The sequence below is a fragment of the Canis aureus genome, chromosome 30, assembly GCF_053574225.1.
Source record: "Canis aureus isolate CA01 chromosome 30, VMU_Caureus_v.1.0, whole genome shotgun sequence".
In the NCBI taxonomy this organism is placed as follows: domain Eukaryota; kingdom Metazoa; phylum Chordata; class Mammalia; order Carnivora; family Canidae; genus Canis; species Canis aureus.
The window spans coordinates 39,807,896-39,832,406 of NC_135640.1; the positions used below are offsets into that span (position 1 = coordinate 39,807,896).

Genomic DNA, 24,511 nt, shown 5'->3' on the forward strand with positions numbered 1-24,511 from the left:
CCGGGGCGCCCCGGGGGACCCCGCGCGCCGCGGTGACCTTGGCCGCGGGGGAGGGGCCCGGGCCCTGCGGGGCAGCCGCCGCCCGCCAGAGGGGGCAGCGGCGACCAAGTTGCTCAAGTTGGCGGCGCGGGCTGGGGCGGCTCCGGCTCCGGCGCCTCCTCCCGCTCCCCCCGGGCCTCCTCCCGCGGCGCTCCTCCCCGCCGCCGCCGCCCGCCCGGTGCGCGCCCAGCCCTGCCCGCAGCCCCGCGCCGCGCCGCCGAGCCGCCACCGCCGCCGCCGCCGCCGCCGCCGCCGCCGGACGGGACGGGCCCCGCCGGGCCGGGCGCGCCCCCCGGGCCCCGCCGCGGGCATGGGCGCGCAGGCCGGGGCGCTGCTGCTGCTGCCCCTGCTGGCCCAGTGGCTCCTGCGCGCGGCCCCGGCGCCCGCGCCCGCGCCCCTCACGCTGCCCCTCCGCGTGGCCGCGCCCACCCCCGGGCCCGGGACCCCCGCCGCGCCCCGCGCCGACGGCCTGGCGCTCGCCCTGGAGCCCGCGGGCGGCGCCGCCAACTTCTTGGCCATGGTGGACAACCTGCAGGGGGACTCGGGCCGCGGCTACTACCTGGAGATGCTCATCGGAACCCCCCCGCAGAGGGTAGGTAGGCGGGCACCGGCGCGCGCGCCCCGCCGCGCCCCGCGGCTCCTCCCTCCGGGGCTCCTCCGGGGCTCCTCCGGGGCTCCTCCGGGGCTCGGGGAGCGGGGTCGCCCCGACACCCCGGCGGCGCAGCGGCGTGGGGGGACGCCGAGGGGCCCCGCCGGGCCCGGAGCGCGGCGCCGCCCGCCGAGGGTGTGCGCGAGTGTTGGAGAACTTGTGGGTCCTCCCCTCCTGCGAGCGGGCAGCGGGCGTTGCGCGCGCTGCTGGGGCTCCCCGGGGCTCGCCCTGGGGCGCGGGTGCTGCCGCGGTGCTGCCTCTGGGTGCTGCGCAGCGGCCCCCGGGCGCCGGGGGGTGGGCGCAGGGGCGCGGCGCGCGCGGGGGGCTTGGAGCGCGAGCCCCGCGGGCAGCCCGTGCGCCCAGGCTCCCGGCTGCGGGCGCGGGGGCCGCGCGGCTCTCCTCTCCCGGAGTCGGCTCGTCCTCCCTCCCGCCCGCCGGCCCGGCCTCTCCGCACCGAGCCCGGCGTCTGCACACGTGTGCGTGGAATGTACTAAATGCGCTCAGGCTCCCGCAGGAAAAAGCAGGGACCGAGCGAGGCTGCCGGGGACCCAGTGGCCTCCCGGTGACCAAAGGAAAACAAAGCCCAGCAGCTTTCTTTGTATCTTAATCTGATTTCCACTTATTCGCACTTTCTGGAGGAGCCAGAAGCTGATGGCCCCGGGCTCTGGCATCTGAAACAAAATATCAGGAGTCGATTTGGCTTCCCCCTCCTCCTTCCACACGACCTGATCGAAGCGCGATCTGAAGTCAGGTTTTTCCTATCAATTGAGTACAGTCTCAGGATACTTATTTTTTTTTTTTTTTTAACGTTGTCATTTGAGTTTGAATCCAGCTATGATTCTGCCCTAAATAGAACATACTCATGACTTTGGTGTAATTCTAATTATTCAAGGCTTTCTTAAGAGGAAAGGCGCGCCATGCTAATTCTTTTAAAAAAAGAAACGCTACTGAATAACTTCTATACTTGCTTAATTAGTTTCAAAAGAAAAAAAAAGACCTTCAGAAATGTGTTCTGCTCTGAACTTTAGGGCTGGTTGCCTTTCAGCTAAGCCTTGTCCCTGCCTGGCCTTCCAGGGAGAATGATGGGCAGGGAGAGGCAAGGAGTCAGCTGAGCCCGCTTAGCCTGGCCCCAGAGGTGGGCGCTCGGTTAGATCCACCACGTGGAGCCACGCGCTGGGGGTGAGAGCCTTGTTCCTTGTGCCTTCCCAAGATTTCACAAGGTTTTGAGGATGAACCTCCTCTGTGGTCTAAGGATGATCTTTTGGGAACCGGAAATGTGCCTGGAGGGGAAGAGCTCTTGTGAGTTTTTGAGTGGAAGGGAAGTCTTTGTGCAAAAGTAAAGATGTGGGTGGTTGGGTGCTGGGATAAAAGGGGTCCTTGATGTCTGTTTCCCCCCACAGAACAGGGGAAGGGAAGACAAGCCTTGAGAAAAATGCAGGCGGGTGGGGGGTGAGGAGAGAAAAAAAGATTTCTCTTGGGCTTTAAAAAAAAAAAAGCTTTCATAAATATTAGCTTTTCTTTATTAATTAAGCCAGTGACCTTTACTTTATTAGTTTTGTAAGTACGCTCTAGGCCCACCATGGGGCTTGAACTCAGCTCCCGGGGATGGAGAGTCTGTTGCTCTACCCAGGTACCCCAGTGACCTTTACTTTAAAATGATGAAGTTTAATTAACAGGAAATGTATTGGATGCCTCGTGCTTGTATCTTTACCTTGGCCAAGGAAGTAGTTCATTCAAGGTTATTTCACAGTTAAAGATGAGCATGTTTCCAGGGAAGGCTGTTTTTAACAATCCAGATTTAATTTTTACATTTGACGGGGAATGAAATATTCTGTTCCTCCTTCTTGGCCTGATTTAGTAATAAGCTGTTTTATAGCAAAATCCGTGTGTACGATCTTTCCAAATGCCTACTATAAACTCTAAGGTGTTAGTGACAAGTGCACCGGGATTCATTTCTTCCCTGTCTGCTCCTGAAATGTCTCTGACCACCAGCAGGGTGTCTGCAGCAGGCCCCGGGGTGACTTCTGAACTCTGTACTGAGGTTTCCCGCTCTATTAATGGCCAAGAGTTATGCATTTATTCTCTGCTGATTCTCCTAAGCCTAAAATAAAACATGCTTAGGTGGAGAGAAAACTGAAATTGTAAATTTAGGCATTAAATAACCAAGAATTTTTGGAGAAGTGATAGTCCTAGATGGTGTGGAGGGCTCCCCTCGTGGCAGGCACCATGCTGTGTGCTCCCATGTGTGCTCTCCTTGGGGATCCTCACAACCACCTCACGGCTCTGATACCCCTTTAGGGGATGGGGAAAGAAGCTTAGAGACGTTGAATGACTGACCCAGGGAACAGTTGGATAAGAAAGAGGGAGCACCAGAAATCCACCCCAGGTAGCTAGACTCCAGAAGCCAAGTTCCAAGTTACCTTTCCATCCTGCCTCCTTTTCTTTTCTTTTGCCTTTATCTAAAATTTTTAAAAAGATTTATTTACTTGAAAGAGAGAGATGAGTGGGAAGAGGAGGGAAAAGCAGATTCCCCACTGAGCAGGGAGCCAGGCACTGGGCTCTATCCCAGGACCCTGGGATCATGATAGAAGCTGAAGGCAGATGCTTAACCCACTGAGCCACTCAGGTGCCCCTATTTTTCCCTTAAATTTTTTTTGGGGGGGCCTTCAACTACCCTGTCCAGCCAGAGGTCCCTGGATCTTCAACCCCAACGTGTCAGGGACAAAATGAATGGTTGGATACAGATATGCGTGGAATAGAGTGGTCAGTCAGAACTAGAGCCATACAGATCCCTGCTCTCCCATGGGAAAGCCAGCTGTTGGACATGTGCTTGTTTCCCTGGATGCTTTAATCAAGAACTGGGGGTCCGTCGTTCTGCATGACACTGTTGAAGACATCACAGGCATCTGCCCCGAAGCCTGAGCAAGAGCAGGACCACGTTGGCATGGAGATGAGTGCCAGGTGTTTGATACCATCACGTGACTCCTTTCTAACAGTAGAGAACCAGCATCCGCTTGAACCATGCAATTTGGTCTTATTAATAATAATAATGGTGTTCTAAAGTGATTATAATTATAGCAATTTCCATTATTTAAAGAAAAAGGCTTTCACCCTGACACAATAAATCCAACTGGAGATGCTACGGGTCTGCAGCTCTATACCTTGTAATGGCCTCAAAAGAGGCCTTAGGGGTTTCTGTTGAAAGATTTTTCTGTCGTCTCCGCTAATATGGATGAAACAGACAGCAACACGATTTTCATATTTAAACATTCGAGTGTGAGGAGCTAAGAAATTATTTTGGGACTCACATTTTAATCATGGCGCCTTGGCTTACCACTTCTTAGTACACAATTGTTTGGAAGACTTGGGATTGAAAATATGTGCCAAGTATATGCAATTTAGGAGTTTGTCTTTTTTAGAATAAGCAATCCAGTGTCCCTAAATTACATGAAGCTCACTGCAGGCGAGGCTGGAAAAAGGAAGACGATGAGCACCGAGAATGTATTTGATGGAACACAGTGAGATGGGAAATACTGAGGACAATGGGAAAGATTTCTGGGGTCCAAAGAATAAGAAAGGCAAAGCGAGGTTCCCACCAGCTCTTGTGAGTGGCTCCTGAGCTTGAGTGGAGGAATTCAAGATCCAAGTCCTCCTTCGGAAGGCGGCAGGGCCAGGCCGAGGCATCTGCTCAAAGCACTTTAGGGGGCACTTTCTGAGAAGTCACTAACAACCGTTAATATTAATAGCTCACCTTTATTTCAGGCTCACTGGATGGTGGGCACCATGCTAAGCATTTTGCACAGATCACCTCCTTTACTCCTGCAGACAGCCTTGGTAAGGACGTCTGAGTTACTCGACCTGACTATCAGAGGGAGAGAGCAAGGTGCGGAGAGGCCCAGTCATCTGTCCCAGGTCCCCTTTGGTGAGAGGCCAAGCTGGGGTATCGGTCTGTGGGGTCTGCTCCGTTCTGCAATCTGAGCACTTGTGCACTTGTTACAAAACAAAACAAAACCGTTTTCATTTACCTGTGGATGACTTGGGTGTGGCGGGAAGCGTCCAGGATGCTGGTGGCATTACACAGGTGGCCGTGGACAGGTGATCAGCTGCCGTGTGCTGCCCTTCCCTTATTGCCTGGTGATCTTTTGAGCTTAGGTTCCAGTGGCTGGTGTCACAGATCACCACAAACCAGGTGACTTAAAACAGAAATGTATTCTCCTGCAGTTTTGGAGGTCAGCCATCCAGAGTAAGATGTTGGCAGGGTCCTGTTCCCTCTGACGCCTCTTCCAGCTTCTGGTGGCTGCCTGTAAGTCTTCCCTGCTCTTTGGCTCTAGGCTGCATCTCTGCAATCTCTGCAATCTCTGCGTCTGCCTTCAAGTGAAGATCCCCCTCGTGTGTGTGTGTCTAGGTGCAAATCTGCTGCTTCTTAGAATGATGCCAGTAATTGGATGAGGGGGTTTCACCTTGATCCGGTCTGACGTTGTCTTAGCTTCATTATGTCTGTAAAGACAGATAGGTTTAGGGCTTCAACACATTTTTTTTTTTAAAGTTGTATTTACTTTAGGGGCACCTGGGTGGCTCAGTTAGTTAAGCGTCTGACTTTTGGTTTCAGCTCAGGACATGATCTCAGAGTTGTGACATCGAGCCCCACATGGGGTTCCCTGCTCAGTGGGGAGTCTGCTGGAGATTCTCTACCTCTCCCTCTACCCCCCCCCCCGCCCCCGGCAAATAAATCAATCAATCCAAAAAAAGTGATTTATTTAGAGAGAGAGAATCTTAAGCACTGAGATGGACTAAGCCACCCAAACACCCTGATTTCAACATATTTTCTGTGGGGGGGCTATAGTTTTTTAACCCACAAGTTCATTCTAAGTTTATCGTTCTGTGGATTTTCTTTTCTTTCATTCTATCCCATCTTTTAATTGCCAACAATTTTAATTTGGAATTCAAGTCTAATTTTCATTAAAGGCGGTAGCAGATGGTGGTTTTGGTGCTGTGTCAATGTGGAGCCTGCAAGAAGCCAGTGCACGAGGAGGGGACGGGGTGGGAGAAGGAGGCAAGGAGGGGTTCAGCGTCTTCTCTGTGTCTCTGTGTCAGTTTCCTCACTAGAGAGTAATTGCTTAACATTTTTAAGACCTTTCTTGTAAAAAAAAAAAAAAAAAAAGACATTTCTTGTCATGTTACACAAATTCTCAAATTGCCAGAATCACCGCCTAACATGAGCAAAAGTTGGGACGCCTGGGTGGCTCTGCGGTTGAGTGTCTGCCTTTGGCTCAGGGCGTGATCCTGGGGTCCTGGGATCAAGTCTCACATCGGGATCCCTGCGTGGAGCCTGCTTCTTCCTCTGCCTGTGTCTCTGCCCCTCTCTCTCTCTCTCTGTGTCTCTCATAAATAAATAAATAAGATCTTTTTAAAAAAATTAAAAAATAACTTGAGCAAAAATCCATTTGCGCTAGCTCGGGTCACTGGTGTTTTAAATATCTGCGACTGGCAAATACGTTGGGAACAACAGAGATGTAGATGGCTGAAAATGTGTATTTTGTGTTTTAAAGACTGTAAGGTAGGGCACCTGGGTGGCTCAGTTGGTGAAGCGTCTGCCTTTGGCTCAGGGTCCTGGGATCGAGTCCTGCGTCGACTCTCTGCTTAGTGGGGAGCCTGCTTCTCTGTCTCCCTCTGCCCCTCCTCCTCCTTTGTGCGCTCTCCCCATCGAATAGATAAATTCTTAAAAAAAAAAAAAAAAAGACACTGTGAGGCATCCGTCACCCCTCTTTATTGAGTATTTTTTTTTTTTATTGAGTATTTTTGATACAGAATACACACTTCCAGTACTTCTTCTAGTCCTGTCCAGCACTTTCTTGACTTCTGATTTCCTTTGTTGAAAACAGGTGGGCATAACTTACTTGAGGCTTCCCATCTCCTCCTCCTCGGCCATTGCTGGCTTCTCCTAACTAAAAACCAAAAGGGGGGAGGTTAAGGTTGGCTCTCGTGATGAGTGATGTTTCCACGTGGTAATACCTGCCGTGCTGGACCCGAGGACAGAAATTTCAAGGCTGTGTTGTCCTGTCCTGCTGGTGCCAGGCAGCATGCCTTGGGCTTTATTTCACAGCACCGACCCTGAATGATGGAGCAGGTCAGGCCTTTGGCCCCTGGATTCAGGGCCCTCGTAGGCTGAAGGTCAGGGCTGGTGGCTGCTGACTTTTGCCCCAGCCCCATGCAGGGTGCAGCAGGAGTAGGTGGTGGGTCCAGTGTGATGATGGACGCTTCTGTCGCCAACCCAAGAGCCTCCTTTTATGACCAGCGGTGGGGCTTCTGCTCACACTTGGCTCCATTGCCATATGTCATGATTCCCCTGCTCGCTCCCTTCTGGCCCAGCCTGGGCGTGATGTGATCCTGGGGCTTACTGTGCGTTAGTGACAGCGGATGCTGTGTGGAAACATAATGCAGCTGGGAGGCAGGTGGACGGCCTAGCCTGCCTCTGTGACTTGGTGTAAATGCATTTACGGGTGAAATGTGAGTAAGGGTGTGTGCCCCGTATCCTGGGCTAGGTTCCCGAGCCTTGGAGACTGTGTGTGTGATGCACGGTTGGGTTGCCTGTCAATTGGCGCCCCTCCGTCCTCTTCTGGCCCAAACGGACTATTGCCTGTTGCTACTCAGTTGCTTCTTTTTGCTCTTGGGATCCTGGAAGAGGGAAAAAAATCACTCTTGGTGTAACATATTAAAGAAACAGAACTGGTGTAACCGCATTAAAGAAACAAAACTAGTAGGTTTGTGTATGAGTTATGCATGCTAGCCGACACAGGTCTCAGGGTGGATGTTCTTGGATTTTTTTATATGGCGCATCATATAGCTGTACCTGGAAATACACAGTCTCAGCACTGCCATTTTCAGAAGATAAAGAGGACTGTCTGAAGAGTAAAGCGGGTGCTGCCCTGGGCCAGCTTCATCATTCGGGGGAGCCATAAAGGGCAGTGGGAAACCTCTCTCCTTCCATTTCACACTAGACCGAGAATGGCCCAGCAGGAGGATTTATACCTGGACTCGCTAACGTGCTTCTACTGCGGAGCCCCTCCGAAGCCTGCACTGGATAAATGGCTTTATTGGCATTAAGCAGGGAACTATTTCAGTTCGCCAGCCGTGCAAACCCCCTGCAGGAAACAAAAACAAAACAAAACAAAGAACAAACAAACAAACAAAAAAACGCAACACTGCAAAACCCCGAAAACCCAGCCCACAAGCCAGGCCCTCAGAGACTGGTGCCATGGGGGGACGAAAGGTGGAAAATAGTGAATCAAACATTTTTCCAGATAGCAGAGAGGTTGGGACAATCAGGATGCTCACAGGAAGGGAAGCTGCCGCTCGGGGAAGGTAAGTGTGGATTCCAGAAGCCTCACTCAAGCAGGCTGCACCCTGGAAACCATAAGCGCTGGGCGGACAAGTTGTTGGGAAGCCAGCGGAGCTGTGCAGTCGTTTGGGGATTGGGTGCTGATCCTAGAGGTGCTGCTTGTTGAGTGGTTGGTGTGGGACAAACCTCTTGGCGCCTCAGTTCACGAGCTGTCCATTAGGAGATTTGGCCAGATGGCCTGATAGCCCTTCGCGGTCTCTAACGCTCAACGGTTACAGTCTGCTTTCGTTCTGAATGCTTTCCAAAGTTCTAATTTTGGGGGCGCCCAGGTGGCTCAGCGGTTGAGCATCTGCCTTTGGCTCAGGGCATGACCCTGGGGTCCTGGGATCGAGTCCTGCATCGGGCTCCCTGCATGGAGTCTGCTTCTCCCTCTGCCTGTCTCTGCCTCTCTCTGTGTGTCTCTCATGAATAAATAAAATTAAAAAAAAAAAAAAGGAGCTCTAATCTTCAGCAGCCGTGTGCAGGTTAAGTCACCTGGGCCTCTGTTAAAATGCAGAATCTGGCTCGGCGCGCTGGGGTAGGGAGCGGAGGATGGGTGCCACTGGCTTGGCTCACTGGCCACAGCTGCGGCCCTGATTCCCAAAACAGCTGGCCTGGGAAGGACTAGGAGGTGCTGGTGGAGCTGGTTAAAAATAGTTTCCCAGGACCCAGCCCAGATGTACTGGCCGAGACAGTCTGCACCGGGCCTGAGAATCTGCATTTTACCACGTGCCCGGGCTCCCCCTCGGGCCCCAGCCCCTGGGTGTTATTTGGGAGCCACAGGAGAGAGGGGCCTGGTTCTCCTCTCTGCCTGGTGGTTTCCTGCGTGGAATGGGCAGGTTCTTTTCTCTTCCTGGATGTTGTTGTTTGGTTAGCGTTTCCTCCGCGGGTTTAGCAGATCTCTACCTCAAGCAGATTGTGTTCCAAAAGCTTCCCTGTGTTTGGCAGGTTGGCAACCTGGCGCGGGTTTTCTCCGGGGAACGTGCTCTCCAGGCGTGTGTGTATGTGTGTGCTGACGGCGTCCTTTTAAAATCTCCTCCTGTTACAGAGCAATAATTTATCAATCAATAAAAATGAATTAGGAGGAAAAACCAAGTGAAAACAAACAAAAAACCCCCCGAATAGATACAAAGTGCTGCTGTTTCAGTTACTGGGTTCAGCAGACATCTGGTGTCCCTGGGGGCCGGCGGGGGGTGGGGGTTGCCCATGTCAGGGCGTCCAGTGGCTCCCGTGCTGCCCACCGCACTGTTGGTCGGTGGAGGGTGCAGCCCTGCTCTAGAAAGTGTACTTGGCTCTGCACGAGGCGGGACACGTCGGAAGTTCTCAGGGATGGTTCCTTCCAGTCACAGGTTGGGTTTGCTGCCCCTCCCCTTAGTGGGATGGTGGTTATTTTTGTTTAAGCAAAAAGGAAATGTGACTGTGGCTTTCTCTGCTTCCTGGTCCTCTCCCGTGGGGCTGGGAGGAGAGCTTTGACACCGGGCAGCAAGTAGGTCTGACTCAGAGGCTCTCCGCCCCAGGAAGTTGTGCCGTCTAGGGGACACGTGGCACTGACCTGAGACGTGTTTGGTTGTTGCAGGTTCGATGGCGCCCGTAGCTTCCAGCGGAAGCTGCTCAGCGTCCTTCGAAGGCACAATAGGACAGCCCCTGCCCAACCCCCTGCCCCCATGACAAATAATGATCTGGTCTCAAATGTCAGCAGTAGCGAGGGGCCAGAAATCATGGGGATCACTCAGCTGGCCTGGGACAGCTGTGACACCTGTGGATCACCCCTGATCTTTACAGCCCGGTCTTTTTTTTTTTTTTTTTTTAAGATTTTATTTATTCATTCACGAGAGACACAGAGACACAGGCAGAGGGAGAAGCAGGCTCCATGCAGGGAGCTCGATGTGGGACTCGATCCCGGGACCCCAGGATTGAGCCCTGGACCAAAGGCAGATGCTCAGGGACTGAGCCACCCAGGCCGCCCCTACAGCCCTGTCTCATTCCAGCATCGTGCTTCTTCTCATTCAGCGCGTTTATGGAGCACCTGCTGCAGGCCGGGCCCTGGGATGCAACAGTCAACAAAGACGGGCATGGTCCTCGATGCTCTAGAACCTGCGTGCTTGTTGGCCAGACAGATTTTAAGAAAGCAGACTTCGTTTCAGGTCATTGCAGAGACCGCACAGCCGGGTCGTGGGCACGGGTGGAAACAGGCTGGTGCTTCGGCCCGGCGGGGCAGGGACGCTCCCTGCTCCCTGAGGAGGGGCAGTTGGCCGTGAGCAGCAGCAGGGGAAGGCCCAGCCTTGAGACGTTGGGGGGGACCATGGTCTGGGGCAAGGCCGGCCAGGTGAGGGCTACACCTGCACACCTGGCGGGGCGGGTGCCGCGATTGCTGCCCCTGCCCTGCAGGCTTTGGGAGCAGCTCCTCTTTTAAAATGGTGCTTTGGGGTTAGATTTTATTTGAACAAAGTCTTTACAGAGGCAGCTTGTGTTTGTGTGTGTGTGTGTGTAGGGGGTGAAGAGTTGGGGGAAAGGAGCTGAATATGGTCAGCCAGGAATTTCAGAATTGAAAAGAACTGGGGACGCCCGGGTGGCTCAGTGGTTAAGCACCTGCCTTTGGCCCAGGACGTGATCCCCTGGGTCCTGGGATCGAGTCCTGCATTGGGCTCCCTGCATAGAGCCTGCTTCTCCCTCTGCCTGTGTCTCTGCCTCTCTCTCTCTCTCTCTCTCTCTCTGTCTCTCATTCATAAGTAAATATTTTTTAAAAAGGAAAGGAGGGACGCCTGGGTGGCTCAGGGGTTTAGCGCCGCCTTCGGCCCAGGACATGATCCCTGGGATCGAGTCCCACGTCGGGCTCCCTGCATGGAGCCTGCTTCTCCCTCTCCCTGTGTCTCTGCCTCTCTCTCTCTCTCTCTGTCTCTCATGAATAAATAAATAAAATCTTTATTTAAAAAAAAAAAAAGAACTGAGCTCCGTGTGCCCAGGGGAGGCAGGCGCCAGAAGACCCCTGCCTGTCTTCTCACTGCGTCTTCTTCTCTTCCATCGGGTTCCCAGCACCAGACTGAGGCCCGGGTGGGTGGAGTGGGTGGTTTATTCAGGAGGTGCACTCAGGAATCCCGTGTAGGGGTGGAGAAGTGAGAAGGCAAGGGAAGCGTGCAGGGAGAGGCTGCAGGTGTGGGCAGCGGGGCACGGGCCCCCTGAGGATCTGAGACAGGGTGCCACAGGACTCGGTGGTCCCAACTGCAGGGCAAGGGCACTGGGCACCCCCGCCGCCCACCCTGCTCCCACCAGGTGTGGGCCCAGGGCTGGGGCCTCCGCGGCCCTCCTGCTGGAGCCGGGGCTGACACAGGGAGGCTAACACTCAGGGCATGAGAAGGAAGGAATGTTCTCTGTCACCGAGTGCATTTGAGAGGCATCATTTCCACCGTCCATAAAACCACGTCGAAGCCCCACTTTATTTATTTATTAAAAAAAAAACTCTACTTTAAAATCCTAACTCCCCAAAGTGCTCTAGAATCTAACTCCCAGGAGCCTCTGTGATGAGTCAGTCCAGAATGTACTTTCCTTGATATACTTCTACTTTGAACTTTTTTTTTTCCCCAGAAGATGAGGATGTGGGCAGCGAGCAAGAGACAGAGAAATGGTTGGGGGGCAAAGGGAGATGATGTTTGAGGTTAAAAACAACCACAAAACCTCCTTTGAAGACCGAGTGCTCTGAACCTAAGACTCTCAATACCTTTTGCGTGCCTGGCGCCCTGCGGTGCCCGAGAGCAGTGCGGCCTAGGTCCCTAACCCACCGACACTCACGTGTGATCCACAATTTTCCTGATGCCCAAGAATTTGTCCTCCAGGTGCGTGCATATTCTTAGAATATGTAAGCTACTTGTTTATCGCCCTTTGGTCAGTACACGTAGGTGCGTTTTGGCTTCTCAACCCTGTGGGACGTGGCACTTTCTGGTCCCGACCTCCTTGCTTGCTCGGCCCACATGGAAGAGACTGGGGGCTGGTCGGGCTGCAGGCCTCGCGATGGGCCAGGTGGAGCCCCGTGGGCCTCACCTTCCCCTCCACGTCTGAGCTGTGCCTCGCTCGGGGCCTGCTCATCCCAGGGTCAGTGAACACACGCCTCACTGTGCTGGGTTTATGAGCCATGCTGCCGGCCGGAGAATTGAAACATCCTAGTGCTGGCGTTCAGGCCTTGGGGGGTGGGGGGGAGAGGCAGGGGCCTGCCCAGCCTCAAATCTCGGCCTCATGCTCCATCCCAGCTTCAGCAGAGCTGTGCATGGAGCTCCCAGCAGTGGCATCATCAGCGGCACACATTTCCCCTGGCTGCTGGGGGCTGTGCAACCTCAGATCCCCGACCCCACGAGGGTGTGCGGGCCTCAGAGCCCCGCAGTCCCGGGTCCTCTGGCCAGCATCCCCCGGCATCCTGCAGAGCTTAACATTCTCTTAGCCACTGAGGCTCTTGACAAGCCTGATGCAGTTGTGATTTGTGGTTCTTTGTATACAAAGCGTATGGAAAATGGTGAGCTACGGGAGACACCGGGTACGACATATCCTTAGAGCTGGTGTTCTGAAATTTCACAACAACGTGTCTTAGTTTTTTGGTTTTGTTTTTGTTTTATTTTTTTAACGTTGGGCATTTGGTCTTGTCTGTCTTTTTTTATTTCTTTCTAGTCATGAGAGACACAGAGAGAGGCAGAGGGAGAAGCAGGCTCCCTGCGGGAAGCCCGATGCGGACTCGATCCCAGGACCCCGGGGTCACGCCCTGAGCCGAAGGCAGGTGCTCAACCACTGAGCCACCCGGGCGTCTCCATTTGGTCTTTTCAATCTAGAAGCTCCACATGTTCAGTTCTGAGGAACTTTCTAGTAAAATGTCCATTCTCTTTTTGGACCTCCTGTTATCCGGAGATTGGCCTTCTAGTTCGGGGTCTCTTGGTCTCCGGGTTCTACTCCGTATTCATTTCTGCCACTTACTTGCGCTTTAACTTTTCAGGAGCACTTTCTTTTTTCTCTGAATGTTCCTTTTCATGGTTATACTTTATTCTCGTTTCAGAATTGTGTGTCTGCTATCTCTCTGAGGAAATAACGCTTTTTTAAAAAAAATTTTTTTTTTCTTTCCACTTCCTGCCTTATTTCTGTTGGCCCTGAGTCCTTTTTTTGGGGTGTTCGTCTGGGACTGTGTCTCACACCAGTGATTATTGGCTGACTGTTCGTATTTAAAAAGGAACTGTTAGGGGCGCCTGGCTGGCTCAGTCGGTAGAGCATGTGACTCTTGATCTTGGGGTGGTGAGTTCAAGCCCCATGTTGGGTGTGGAGCCTACTTAAAAAAAAAAAAAGTTAAAAAAAATAAAAAGGAAGTGTTAAAAGGCCAAGTGGAGGGCAATGCGTAGGCCGGGTGTAGAGTACATTTCTTGGTAAAAATTTATTTATTATTTTAGAGAGAGTGGGGGGAGGAAGGGGCAGAGGAATCTCTAACGTGGGACTCAGTCCTGTGACCCTGAGATCGTGACCTGAGCTGAAATACACCTTCCCAGCCGCCTTCACTCTGGCCTGGAGCTTTGCCCTGTGTGATGACGAAGCACTGGGCGGTGCTCAGTGGGACCTGGTCGGGGCCTCCTGGAGGATTTCAGGGAAGCTTATTTTTCCTGATACAGGTGGCAGGTGTGGCTGGGGTGATACTTTCTACTCTTTCCTGCCTTTGATGCAGATGAAAGCCGTGAACGGGGAGCCAACTTTTTTTTTTTTTAAAGATTTTATTTATTTATTCATGAGAGACACAGAGAGGCAGAGACACAGGCAGAGGGAGAAGCAGGCTCCATGCAAGGAGTCTGATGCAGGACTCGATCCCAGGACCCCAGGATCACGCCCTGAGCCAAAGGCAGACGCTCAACTGCTGAGCCACCCAGGCATCCCAGGGAGCCTACTTTGACCTTGAGCGACAGGTGGGGGGAGCTGCAGTGATCTGATGCCGATTTTCTTCGAGGTGCTGACTTCGAGGTACCAACTATCTCCAGACGCATCTTGATGTGGAGAAGAATCCCTGCTTGTTGTTTGAGCTGCTCGAAACTTAGTTTTTACTTGCAGCCAGAAACATTCCAAATGATGTGCCACCATCACTCTTTGGGGAAAAAAATAGCTTAATACTAAAAAAAAAATGCTTTAAGGTAATTTATCATTTCTTTCTTCTCCTTGCAATCTCCTGGGAAGAGGAGGACAAGTCTAAAAGTCCTTTTCTTAGTGTCTTTGTTGCTGTTGCTGGCGAGATGCTTGTTTCCAGTGGGCCACAGGTGGACTCTGTTACAGGGACGTAGGCTTTGGCCGTCACAAGGGGGACCCCGCAGGAGATGACTACCGGGAGGCGTTTGCATGGGGCAGACCAGGGTCAGCATAGTGAGGCCCATGGACCAAGTCTCCTGTTTCCGTAAGGTTTTCTTGGAATGCAGCTATGCCGGTTTACAGGCGGTCTGGGAGTGCTTTCATGCTACAGTGGCGGAGTTGAGAGAGATACCGTGTTGCCAGCCTCTAGGATTTTCACTGTCTGGCTCTGAACACAATAAAAAAAGCTTGCTGACCTCTGGGTTCCACTGTCAGATTCTAGATGCCAAGGAGGGAGCGTCCGTGGCCAGCAGGCTGGCAGTGCTTTTGTCCACACCAGCAAGAGCAGGTGGGCGCCCTGTGTGGTGGGAATGGTGCGGGGGAGAGGTGGCTCCCAGGAACCTACTGAATACCCCACAGGAGGAGGGTTGAGTATGCAGACATCAGCCACACCCAGAACGCACCAGGCATGAAATCAGATGAGCACGTTCTTCCCCCGCCCCTTCCTTCCCTGGTGTTCCAGGCATTGTTGTGAGTCTGGTGGGGAAACAGAGATAAATCCCACAGCATGCCTCCCCTTCCCCGCCGTGGATTTCTGAGCCTCAGGTGGGCCCATGGTAGTGGATGTCCGAGAGAAGCTTTGAACTTAAGCTTTGTCTTTAGAAAGGACCGGACTTCTAATGCGCGGAAATAAATGAATTTTATTTACATTTACAAAGCTTTTGAGAAAATACAGTCTTTGCCCAAGATTTCATTCAAGGATGGGGAGGAATGATTTACAGAGCACGTTTGAAGGCGGTTGTAGGACAAGAGAAAGTTCTCCTAAAGTGTTATCCCGTCATGCAAAGGCCATGGAGGGGAGTTTGGAAATGTCTAGTAAACTCATGTCTGCATCTATCCTCTGACTCACAAATCCACTTCTGGGGGTTTACACAAAGTTACATCGGGGAAAACTGTGAAAAGCTTCCCCAAGGCTATTCATGGTGATGCCACCCGCACCAGCATACGGTTGGAGACGACCCGGATGTTCATAGAGAGGGGCCTGGCGGAGGGAAGGGTCGCACGTCTACACTGTGGGACATGATGCATCTACACTGTGGGACGCCATGCGTCTGTGAGTGAGTGAGGGTGATCTTTAAAGACTTCCAAGTGAGGAAAGCCAGGTGGAGAGCACGCATCTAGCAAAGCAGGTAGACACGTGTAGGCTCCTCTTCCTCGAGATTGTCCAGGACTGAGGGCCCCAGAGCCGGGTGACTGCAGCGCAGCGATCGCCACCTCTGCTCCTGCACCTGTTCCTCTCTGACAGCCCGCCGAGCAGTTTGCAGACTCCAGCACATTATTGGTCTGCTGTGTTGGAAAGGTCAAGACCTCCGAGGATGAGTTACATGCTTTCACTTCCCAGAGAGCCACTGTTCCAGGTTTGCTGGCTTTTACTGTGGTTACAAGTGGCTGGCAGTGGCATGCTGCTGAGCAGAGACTGGAGAAAAACAAAATCAACAATTAAAACAGGTTCCTTTCAGGTGATATTTTCACACCGAGTTAGAAACTGCTTTTTTGTAAGAAACTCCTATGGAGAGAAGTCTTTCAAAGGTGATATCTTTGCATATTCCCATCATCATTTGATCTCCATCGCCAGAAATGATAGGTTTGCCACGTACATAAATACTTTCGGACTCTTAATTTAGAATTTACTACCTGTGTAAAAATCTTCCAAAGATTTTTAGTTATTTTTTAATAAAGATTTATTTATTTATTTATGATTTTAATTTATTTATTCATGAGAGGCACAGAGAGAGAGAGAGAGAGAGAGGCAGAGACACAGGGAGAGGGAGAAGCAGGCTCCATTCGGGGAGCCTGATGCAGGACTCGATCCTGGGTCTCCAGGATCATGCCCTGGGCTGAAGGCGGTGCTAAACCGCTGGGCCACTGGGGTTGTCCAAGATTTATTTTTTTATTGAGAGAGGGAGGGGGGCGTGCAGAGGGGGAGAATCTTGGAACAGACTCCCCACTAGGCCTGGAGCCCAATACGGGGCTTGATCTCACAATCCCAAGATCATGACCTGAGCTGAAACCAAGAGTTGAACGCCCAACCGATTGAGCCACGCGGGCACCCCGAAGAATTTTAGTTCTTTAAAAAAAAAAAAAAAGCCAAAAAACCAACAAAAACCTGGAGAAAAGTCATACCTTCTGGTCAGTTTGCTAGAGGTACTGATGGACCTCAGGGAAGATGAAATTTTAGGATTCATGGCCCCCATTTCACAGATGAGGAGCCCGAGGCACAGCTGGTAAAGTCGCACATTGCATGGGGACAGGGCCAGGACTTGAAAACAGCTGGTCGGGTCCCACCCTGAACCACAGCTAAGCTGCCTTCTAGCACAGAAGTCATATATACACGTATGGGGTTGAGGCCTCAGAAATATTCTTCTTGATCGTTATCCAGAAATGTTCAGAGTCGCTAGTCCGTGAGAATTTGGGAGTCCCATAAGGACTGAGGGGCTGGCTCGATTCCAGAGAAGCTGCTCACCGACGGGCTGAGTTCACATGCGTCCCGGAATGCACAGATGCCCAGTAAATCGTCACCTGTTGGTTTTTCCCCCCAACCCTTCCTGACACCCGGCCTTCTGGAGGGTGTACCGGCTGTCTTCTTCGGTAGGCTCCCTCCAAAGCAGCCCCAGAACAGCACTGCACAGTCGAAAGGTTTATCTAAACCACAAACATCGCCTTGGCCCTGCAGGGCCTGCGTGTGGTGGGTCTCTCCCCTCTTTCCCATCGGCCGATGGGAGTGACGCCTGCTTGTTTCAGTGCTGTCCACTCATTTATGGGCGATCTCCGACGTCAGGGTGCAGCTGGGATCTGCTCATCTTCTCCCACCCGTGCATGTGGGGTGGCGGGTGGGCTCCCCCTTGCTCGCTCTCCTCCATCCTCGATTCTGGTTCTTGCCCTGTTTCCCACCTCCTGGGAGGTGCCGCTGGAAGCAGGAAGAGGAGGCAGCCAGCTAGGAGCAAGGTGCTAGGGACGCCTCTGTGGGTGGCATCTGGTCTCGGTGCCCGAGTGCAAATAGCACCACACGGGGGGTCCCAAGGAGGAGGGGGTCTTCCTGGGACAAGCCCTTCTGTCCTGCCTGTGTCTGCGTGGCCGACTTCTGTGAGCCGCACTGCTCAGGCTCCCTTTTCCCTTGGCTGGGGATTGGGCTTGGTAGGATGAGAGAGAAGCAGGTGTGTAAATCCCACTGCCCTTCCTTCTGGTCTTAGCGTGACTGTGGTTCCCTCCACCACTGCAGCCGCTGGGACACGGTCCACTCTGCCCCTTCACACCCTGGTCAGAGGGTTCCCTGGGCCCCTCAGCTCTGTGATCCTGCCCCTGCCTGCACCTCCGTGGATGGGCCCTCCGGCAGCCTCCTCCCATGAACCCTGGAATAGAATCCCCTGTCCTGCTGCACTCCGCTCACGCAGCTGGTGAGGATACAGCCGTAGCACTTTCCTACTGTATGAGTCTGTCCAAATCTCTGGAGCTTCAGGGGTTCCTGACTGGCTCAGTCAGTAGAGCATGCGACTCTTGATCTCAGAGTCGTGAGTTCGAGCCCCATGTTGGGTGTGGAGCCTACTTAAAAAAGGCAAATCTTTGGAATGTTCAATTCAAGCTAAGCTTGCTGCGGTTGGTCTGTCCTTATAAGAAGAGGTGAGGACACACTGATACGAGGGCACTTGTGCACGGAGGATGGCCATCTACACACCAAGGAGAGAGGGCTCAGAGGAAGCCAGCCCTGCCCCATCCTTGATCTCAAACTTCCAGCCTCAGGGCTAGGAGAAGTGGGTTTCTATTAAGACGCTAGCCGGCGCCAGCTAACACTTGCTATCTCCATCCCAGTTCATGAGGGGAGTCGTAGCCCACGTGGCCATCTGGAGCCCACCCCCCCACCACCACCAATCGACTTTTCCCACACTGCTGTTGCTCACCAGGCTATTTTATGTTGGCCAGGAGGGAGGACGAGGTGGGTCTTCCATGAAAGAATTTTCCCTTTGCTCTAAATTCCCACCCGGCTTTATTTTCTGGACCATAAAAAACATGTTAAGTGTTCCTCAGTAAATGAATGCTAAGGTATCCCACCGTGCACCCACCACCACCTGCTCTGGGCACACGGCGGACCGGAGGGAAGCACGTTTAACCGAGTTAAGCTTATTTATTTTTCTCAAATCAAGACACATCCACTTGGGGTAAGATCGTGACATTCAGGTGCATCAGAAAATTATGGCTTCTTTTAGAGCCGGTTCCAGGGCCGGCTAGCTGCCTGCCTTTCTGCACACTTGAGACAAAAAGGATTGGGGTGTTTTGTCCAAGACCTGGCACTTAGGCGCACGAGGCTTTCAGCTGGACTCTTACGGTCTCGTCTCGGTCTCGGCGGTTCATTGATCTCAGACCTGGAAGCCTCCTTGGGGAGAGGAGATGGAGGACGCAGCGGCCAACTCAGAGGGCTGTTGTGTCCAGGAGCCCCGGGGTGCGGCCTAGGTGTGCACTGCTGCTCAAGGCCGCGGCTGCAAGCCCTCGTGTAAATCAGTGCAGGAGGTCGGGAGGTGGAAGGCTTTTCTCCAGTCCGTGCTCACACTTCTTTTCTGACAGTGGAGGCAATAAAGGTGGAGTGAGTTTAGGCAATTTTATTTATTTTTTTATTTTTTAAAGATTTTATTTATTTATTCATGAGAGACACAGAGGCAGAGGGAGAAGCAAGCTCCATGCAGGGAGCTCGATGCGCGACTCAGTTCTTGGACTCCAGGATCATGCTCTGGGCCACAGGCAGGCACCAAATCACTGAGCCACCCAGGCGCCCCATTTTTTTTTTCTTTTAAAGACAGTTTAGGCAATTTTAAACAGTAATCAGAACCTTCCAGGTTAGCAAGCCCAGCATTCTTTAGGATCGTTGTCAGTAATTAAAACTAAAAATGGATTGTTTTAAAAGTTCAGTTGAGGGGTGCTTGGGTGGCTCAGTCGGTGAAGCATCTGCCTTCAGCTCAGGTCGTGATTCCGGGGTCCTGGGATCGAGCCCCACGTCTGGGCTCTCTGCCCAACAGGGTGTCCGCTCCTCCCTCTGCCTCTGACGTTCCCCCTGCTTATGCTCTCTGGCTTGCGCGCGCGCTCTCTCTCTCTCTCTCTCTCTCTGTTAAATAAATAAATAAAATCTTTTTAAAAAATAAAAGTTCAGTTGGATGCTGACAGCAACAGGCCCTGATGGAACAGGGCAGTGTGCCTCGGAGGCTTAAAAGCCTTTATTGAGTACAAATCCTATCTTTGATGGTGGCTTTTATATCATTTTTAATGTCTCCAGGAGTTGTGAAATCATGTAAGACAGTTTCTACTATGAGTTGCTTTCATGGGTATTTGTGATAAATCAGCAGAGGTGACTCATCCAGTGTTTGTGGTGTGCATCACGGCACGGAAGTTGAGTTGACAGGTATGGAAATGAGAATCAGATTTTTTTTTTTTTAATTGAAGCATAGTTAATAGGCGGTGTTATCCCAGTTTCAGGTGTACCATGTAGTAACTCAACAGTTCTGAAGGTTACTCAGTGCTCATCATCATCACTTTTTTTTTTTAAGATTTTATTTATTCATTTATTTGAGAGAGAAATCTAGAGAGGGAGCACGCACAGGAGAATGAGCAGGGGGAGGGGCAGAGGGAGAGGGAGAAGCAGACTCCCCGCTGAGCAGGGAGCCCAGTGCGGGGCGATCCTGGGACTCCAGCATCGTGACCTGAGCCGAAGGCAGATGCTCAACCCACTGACCACCCGAGTGCCCCGATCAGTGTACTTTTAATCCCCTGTGTGTTGAAAATACGGAACACTTCATGAATTTGCCTGCATCCTTGCTTAGGGGCCGTGCTAAGTGAGCACGATAATTAGAGGTTTGATTAGCAGATAACTGGAAGGTGATATGAAGGCTGGATATTGACTTTCAGTGGGGTCCTGAGAAGGTACCACGATGAGGAAGGGGTAGGAAGTCAAGTCACGTGACCAACACTTGCAGGCTTCCAGGGAGATGTACGGCCCATCCGCCTGTCCTGGAGGAGGGCTCTAGGGAGGCCAAACCCTCTCACTTCAAATAATCCACAGGCTGCCCCATGGAAGGGGGCATTGCTACAGAGCACAGGCGTGGGTCTGCTGGGAAGTAGGGGTGCCGCGAACTCTTTAGAAAGTTCCATGAGGACAGGCACTGGATCCATCCCAGGATGGAGCATTGCACCTGCACGGATGGGTCCTCAATAAATATTTGTTGAATTAAACTGAGAAAGGAAGCAGGTGCCAGAACGGATGCTCTAGACTTATAACAAGTTAGGACATCAGGTAATAAGTTTCTCATCCCTGAGGATTGTGGCAGAAATGTCAGCGCCTTTCTGGGTGGCTCCGGGTGGCCATGCTGTGTCATGGGGGATTTGGACTGCACTGTGGTCCCCAGACCCGGGTTAGTTGTCTGTCACCTGGGACCTGGTTAAAAGCGTGGATTCCAGGTTCTCTTCTTGGGGTTGGAGATTACATAGAATAGTTCCTGGGGTGATACCAAAGGACATAACAGTGACCTGTCAGATTCATTTCAGTTCTTCTTTTTTTGTTTCTTTTTATTTTTTTAAAAATATTTTATGTATTTATTCATGAGAGACACACAGAGAGAGAGGCAGAGACACAGGCAGAGGGAGAAGCAGGCTCTGTGCAGGGAGCCCGATGTGGGATTCGATCCCGGGACTCCAGGATCACGCCCTGAGCCGAAGGCAGACGCTCAACTGCTAAGCCACCCAGGTGTCCCTGTTTTTATGTTTCCTAATTAAAACCTAGCCTCGTGTCCAAGTTTGGTGATTATTTTGTGCAGGCAGTTACACTCATTGCTGCATGACTAACCACATCCAACAGAGAGGCGACGGCTACTTGTACTTGCCAGGCCCTGTTCTAGGCACAGGGGGCTTGGCAGCGAGCCACAGCAGTAACAGATCTGGCCTTCCCGGATCTATGTTTGATGAGAAGATACAGACAAATCTGGTAAATATGCAGTTATTTGGAAGGTGGATTAAAATGCAGACGAAGGCATGCTGGGAGTAGGCAAGTGTTCCTGAGCTCTGTAGGATGTGCCAGGGAAGGGGTCTTCCTGCAGTGACGCACTAGAGTGGAGGCCCAGAGAGAGAGAGAGAGAGAGAGGGAGTGAGTACGCGGGCAGGGGTGTTCCAGGCCATGGGAACAGCCGGGGCACAGGCCCTGAAAAGGATGTGTGCTTGCATGTTGGAGGAGCCCCAGGGTGGCTCCAGTGGGAGCACGATGGGTGAGCTGTGTGGGACAGGAGGGGAGAGACAAGCTGGAAGGGGGGCCTTGCTGCTGCTGAGAGGTATGTGGTCGAGAAGGTGAAATGAAGAGATTGGCTTTGGAAATGCCAAAGTGAGACCCCTTTTGTGCCGTGCAAGGTGAGTGGTCCCGGAGCAGCTGAATATGCATGTGGGTCTCCAACGAGGGGTCCCAGACAGACGGAAATCTGAGCATCGACTCCAGAGCAGCTGTGTGAAGCCTCAGTTAGAGGTAGCATCCTGGGGCATGAGCCTGGACAGAGCGGTGAGGTCCAAGATCAGGGCCCGAGACATCCCAAACCTTGGAAGCTGGGGAGGTGAGGAGGCATCGTCCCGGGGCCTGAAAAGGAGCAGCAGGGAGACAGGAGGGGAGCTCGACGGTGGTTATGTCAGGGGACATAGAATCAGGGGAAACAGAGTCAGGAACAGGCCCTCGATGGCCAAAGGATGCAAGGTCTGGCGGTTGGCCTTGGAGCCCTGTGGGTTCAAATGAGAAGGGACATGAGGACTTGGCAGCCGTGAGTGCCAACACCTCTTGTAAGGGGCTTCACTGCAGGAGTATGGCGGCATGGGGCCATGGTTGGAACAAGCTCTGGGGTGAAGGCAGTTGCCTGTTGCTGTCTTTCCTAGGATGGGCGATAGAACAGCCTGTTTGTAAGCAGGCGTGATCTGGGGGCGGGGGGCGGGGTGGGGGACAAATAGATGATGCAGAAGAGAGTTGGGGGCATTGGTGGTGTGCTGTCCTGAGTGGGTGACGGTGGGATCCAGAGTGGGTGGCGGGAGTTAGGGGATGGATGGGGTCTTTCTCTACGTTTGCTGCACCAGTGACCTTGAATGATGGTACAGAGGAGCTCTCAAGTCTCTGCTGGAGATCTTGCCAAGGTCCATATGTTGCAACCTTTCCAGCCAAACCTTGGTGTTTCCCGTTTCTAGAATGTTCTAGAAGGTTTCTCTGTGGCCGTGCTGTACCCTAATTGGGAAAATACTTGTATTTTGCAGAGGAAAAACCAAAGAGGGGTGCATCTGTCATTTCTCCTTTGGGTTAGCATTCTTTCAAAATATCTGGACACCATAAAAATGTGGAGATCTATGGAGATTTAATGTCTTTCCTGAGAGGAATTTACTTGGAAGGGCTTTAAAAAGTCTTTTTTAGCAGAGAATGATCTCTTTGATTGCCATATGCCTATTAAAACATTTTTTTCTCCCCCTCATGGGTTTAACGAGAAAAAACCATCAAAGCCTTTTACAAACCGCATAGAAGTAGCTGGTTTCTTAAATGGCTGGCCTGGAATGAGCAAAGGCTGGCAAACCCAAAACAATGGCCTTTCTGTGTCACTCATTCCAGGTTTGGGCCATCAGACAGCAGGCACAGAGAGGATGCAAAATGGAGATAACACTTCAGATTTTTAAGAAGAGGTCATTGTAAATTGGGCTACGTCCCATCCCGCAGTGAGATGAACATGAGGATTCTTGGATCGTCACTCATTGCGTGTAGTTGTCCGCGTTTGCTAGAAAGTGTTCGTACCTTTGTGACACTGAGGACTTAAGTCACTCTTTCTGATTTCAAAGTCCTTAATGGAGGTCTGGGTGGCTCAGTGGTTGAGCATCTGCCTTCAGGGCGTGATCCTGGGGTCCTGGGATCGAGTCTCAGGTCGGGCTCCCCACAGGGAGCCTGCTTCTCCCTCTGCTTGGGTCTCTGCCTCTCTGTCTGGGTCTCTCATGAATAAATAAATGAAATCTTAAAAGAAAAAATAATAAAGCCCTTCGTGGTAATATTGTATGTGTCTTTTCATAAAATAAACTGTGAGAGGCTCACCTGGCAAACCCATTTGGCTGATCAGTTTTATTTTTATTTTTTAAAGATTTTATTTATTTGACAGAGAGAGAGAGGACAAGCAGGGGAAGCAGGAGAGGGAGCAGCAGACGCCCCACTGAGCAGGGAGCCCGACGTGGGACTCGATCCCAGGACCCTGGGATCACGACCTGAGCCAAAGGCAGACACTTAAGCACTCCAGCCACCCAGGTGCCCCAGCCCATCAGTTTTATTTTTTTATTTATTTTTTATTTTTATTTTTTTTGCCCATCAGTTTTAAATGCAGTACAGGGTGTAGACAAGTACGGGTTGTGTGATCGGCAGTCTGTGGCCCTGTGCTAATTCTTTTGTGTTTCACACAGTATTAAAACTGATTATAGTAGCTTGACAGATCGCATCATAAAACAGAGGGACTTGTTTTTTTTTCTTTTCTTTTTTTCTTAAGATTTTATTTATTTATTCATGAAAGACACAGAAGGAGAGACAGAGACACAGGCAGAGGGAGAAGCAGGCTCCACGCAGGGAGCCTGATGTGGGACTTGATCCCAGGACACCGGGGTCACACCCTGGACCAAAGGCAAACGCTCAACCACTGAGCCACCCGGGCGTCCCAGGACTTATTTTTTTCTTAAGTGTGTCGAGTGGCAGGGGGCAGGGGCTTAGAAATTAAACTTTAAATTCAGTGGATCAACGTCATATAATTAATCTCTCGTTACTTAGTGTCTCCTTCCTCACTGGTCTCATAGTCAAGTCAGAGACTGAAGATCATGATGAAAGAGAAAGTTGGTTTCCTGTCTCGGTCCTCGGTGGTGAGATCTGGAAAGGGCACCGGAGCTTCTTTATTATCTCCGTGGCCCCGGGGCACGTGGTAGCTGCTCACAAATTATTTATTGCAAAAAATAATCTTCCCCAAAGACTTGAAACAGAATTTTGAAGAGATACTTGTACACCTGTGTTCTTATCAGCATTATTCAGCCAAAAGGTGGGAAGCAACCCGAGTGATGGATGAATGGACCAACAC

General features: G+C 51.9%; 1 protein-coding gene across 1 annotated transcript in view; it reads left to right on the forward strand.

The window, feature by feature from the left end:
- Positions 1-349: 349 nt before the first annotated feature.
- The window catches only part of BACE2 (beta-secretase 2), a 79,616-nt gene continuing 55,454 nt past the window's right edge, over positions 350-24,511 (forward strand). Inside the window, exon 1 of the mRNA XM_077879268.1 lies at positions 350-631. Coding sequence (XP_077735394.1) covers positions 350-631 — 282 coding nt within the window. The remainder of the gene's footprint in view (positions 632-24,511) is intronic.